At 56.4% G+C, this 2139-nt stretch overlaps 1 protein-coding gene across 1 annotated transcript in view; it reads left to right on the top strand.

Annotated features, from left to right (window-relative positions):
• Positions 1-732: 732 nt before the first annotated feature.
• The window catches only part of LOC107307541 (spectrin beta chain, non-erythrocytic 2-like), a gene marked incomplete at its 5' end in the record, with an annotated part of 24800 nt that continues 23393 nt past the window's right edge, over positions 733-2139 (top strand). The window contains 2 exons of the mRNA XM_032441874.1: positions 733-962; positions 1346-1541. Coding sequence (XP_032297765.1) covers positions 733-962; positions 1346-1541 — 426 coding nt within the window. The remainder of the gene's footprint in view (positions 963-1345; positions 1542-2139) is intronic.

Below are 2139 nucleotides of genomic sequence, written 5' to 3'. Positions count from 1 at the left end.
GATGGGTGGGTGGATGGATAGAAGGATGAATGGAAAGACAGGAAGAGGGGTGGATGGATGGATGGATGGTTGGATGGATGGATGGATGGATGGATGGATGGACGGATGGATGGATGGATGGATGAGTGAATGAATGGGTGGAAGAAAGGATGGATGGATGGATGGCTGCAACAGGAGCTGTCCGTGGTGCTGATTCGGAGCTGTCCGTGGTGCTGGGACTCAATGCCCTGATTACCATGGTACTGACTCGGTGCTGTCCATGGTTCTGATGCTGGTCGTGGTGTTGATAATGACTGTGGTGATGGTTCTGTGCTGTCCGCGGTGCTGATGCGGAGCTGTCCGTGGTGCTGATGCGGAGCTGTCCGCGGTGCTGATTCGGAGGTGATCGTGGTGCTGATTCTGGGGTGATCGTGGTGCTGATTCTGGGGTGATCGTGGTGCTGATTCTGATCTGTCCGTGGTGCTGATTGGGAGCTGTCCGTGGTGCTGGTGCGGAGCTGTCCGTGGTGCTGATTCTGAGCTGACCTTGGTGCTGATTCGGAGCTGTCCGTGGTGTTGGTGCCTATCGTGGTGCTGATGTGGGGCTGTCCGTGGTGCTGATTTGGAGCTGTCCGTGGTGCTGATTCGGAGCTGTCTGTGGTGCTGATGCCTATCATGGTGCTGATTTGGAGCTGTTCGTTGTGTTGATTCGGAGCTGTCCGTGGTGCTGATTTGGAGCTGTCCGTGGTGCTGATTCGGAGCTGTCCGTGGTGCTGATCTCGGTGCGTTGCAGGTGCTGGAGGCGGCGCTGGAGGCCGAGCGTTTGGTGCAGCGCTACGAGGTGATGGCGGCCGAGCTGCTGGAGTGGATCGACCGCACCGTCATGGCCCTCAATGACCGTCAGTGGGGATCTATGGGGCTGAGTGGGGTGCAGAGCCAGCTGCAGGCCTTCAACACCTACCGCACTGTGGAGAAACCCCCCAAGTGAGCGCTGTGGGGAGATGTGGGGCACAGTGTGGTGATATGGGGCTCATGGGTGGGTATTGGGGGTTAATGGTGGGGTACTAGGGGGTTCTAGTGGCACTGGGGGGTTGTATGGGGCTGAGTGTTGTGCACTATGGGGAGATGTGGGGCAGGGTGNGGGGTTGTATGGGGCTGAGTGTTGTGCACTATGGGGAGATGTGGGGCAGGGTGTGGTGATATGGGGCGATATGGGGCACTGGGGGGTTGTATAGGGCTGAGTGTCATTCAGTGCCATATAGGTACCATATAGTGCCATATAGTGCCATATAGGTACCATATAGTGCCATATAGGTACCATATAGATACCATATAGTGCCATATGGATTCCCTATTGTCCCCCCCAGGTTCATGGAGAAGGGCAACCTGGAGGTGCTGCTGTTCACCATCCGCAGCCGGATGCGCTCCAACAACCAGAAGCTCTTTGTGCCGCGCGACGGAGCCATGCTGGCTGACATCAACAGGGTGCGTCTGCCCCACAGCGACCCACAGCGACCCATAGAGATCCATAGGGACCCACAGGGACCCATAGAGATCCATAGGGACCCATAGAGATCCATAGGGACCCACAGCAACCCACAAGGATCCATAGGGACCCACAGCGACCCATAGAGATCCATAGGGACCCACAGGGACCCACAGAGATCCATAAGGACCCATAGAGATCCATAGGGACCCACAGGGACCCATAGAGATCCATAGGGACCCACAGGGACCCATAGAGATCCATAGGGACCCACAGCTACCCATAGGAACCCACAGTGACCCGTAGAGATACATAGGGACCCACAGCAACCCATAGAAATCCATAGGGACCCACAGGGACCCATAGAGATCCATAGGGACCCACAGTGACCCACAGGGGATCACAGAAACCCATAGGGACCCATAGGGACCCACATGGGACCACAGTGACCCACAGGGACCCATTGAGACCCATAAGGACCTATAGAGATCCATAAAGACCCACAGGAACCCATTGAGACCCATAGGGACCCACAGAGATCCATAAAGACCCACAGGAACCCATTGAGATCCTTAAGGACCCACAGGGACCCATAAGCACACAAAGAGATCCACAGGGATCTCACCCCATAACCCCCCTCACCCCATAACCCCCATCACCCCATAACCCCATAAC

The sequence above is a fragment of the Coturnix japonica genome, unplaced genomic scaffold, assembly GCF_001577835.2.
Source record: "Coturnix japonica isolate 7356 unplaced genomic scaffold, Coturnix japonica 2.1 chrUnrandom660, whole genome shotgun sequence".
Lineage (NCBI taxonomy): Eukaryota > Metazoa > Chordata > Aves > Galliformes > Phasianidae > Coturnix > Coturnix japonica.
The sequence above is the reverse complement of the archived record's forward strand: the minus strand, read 5'-3'. Positions and strand labels throughout refer to the sequence as shown.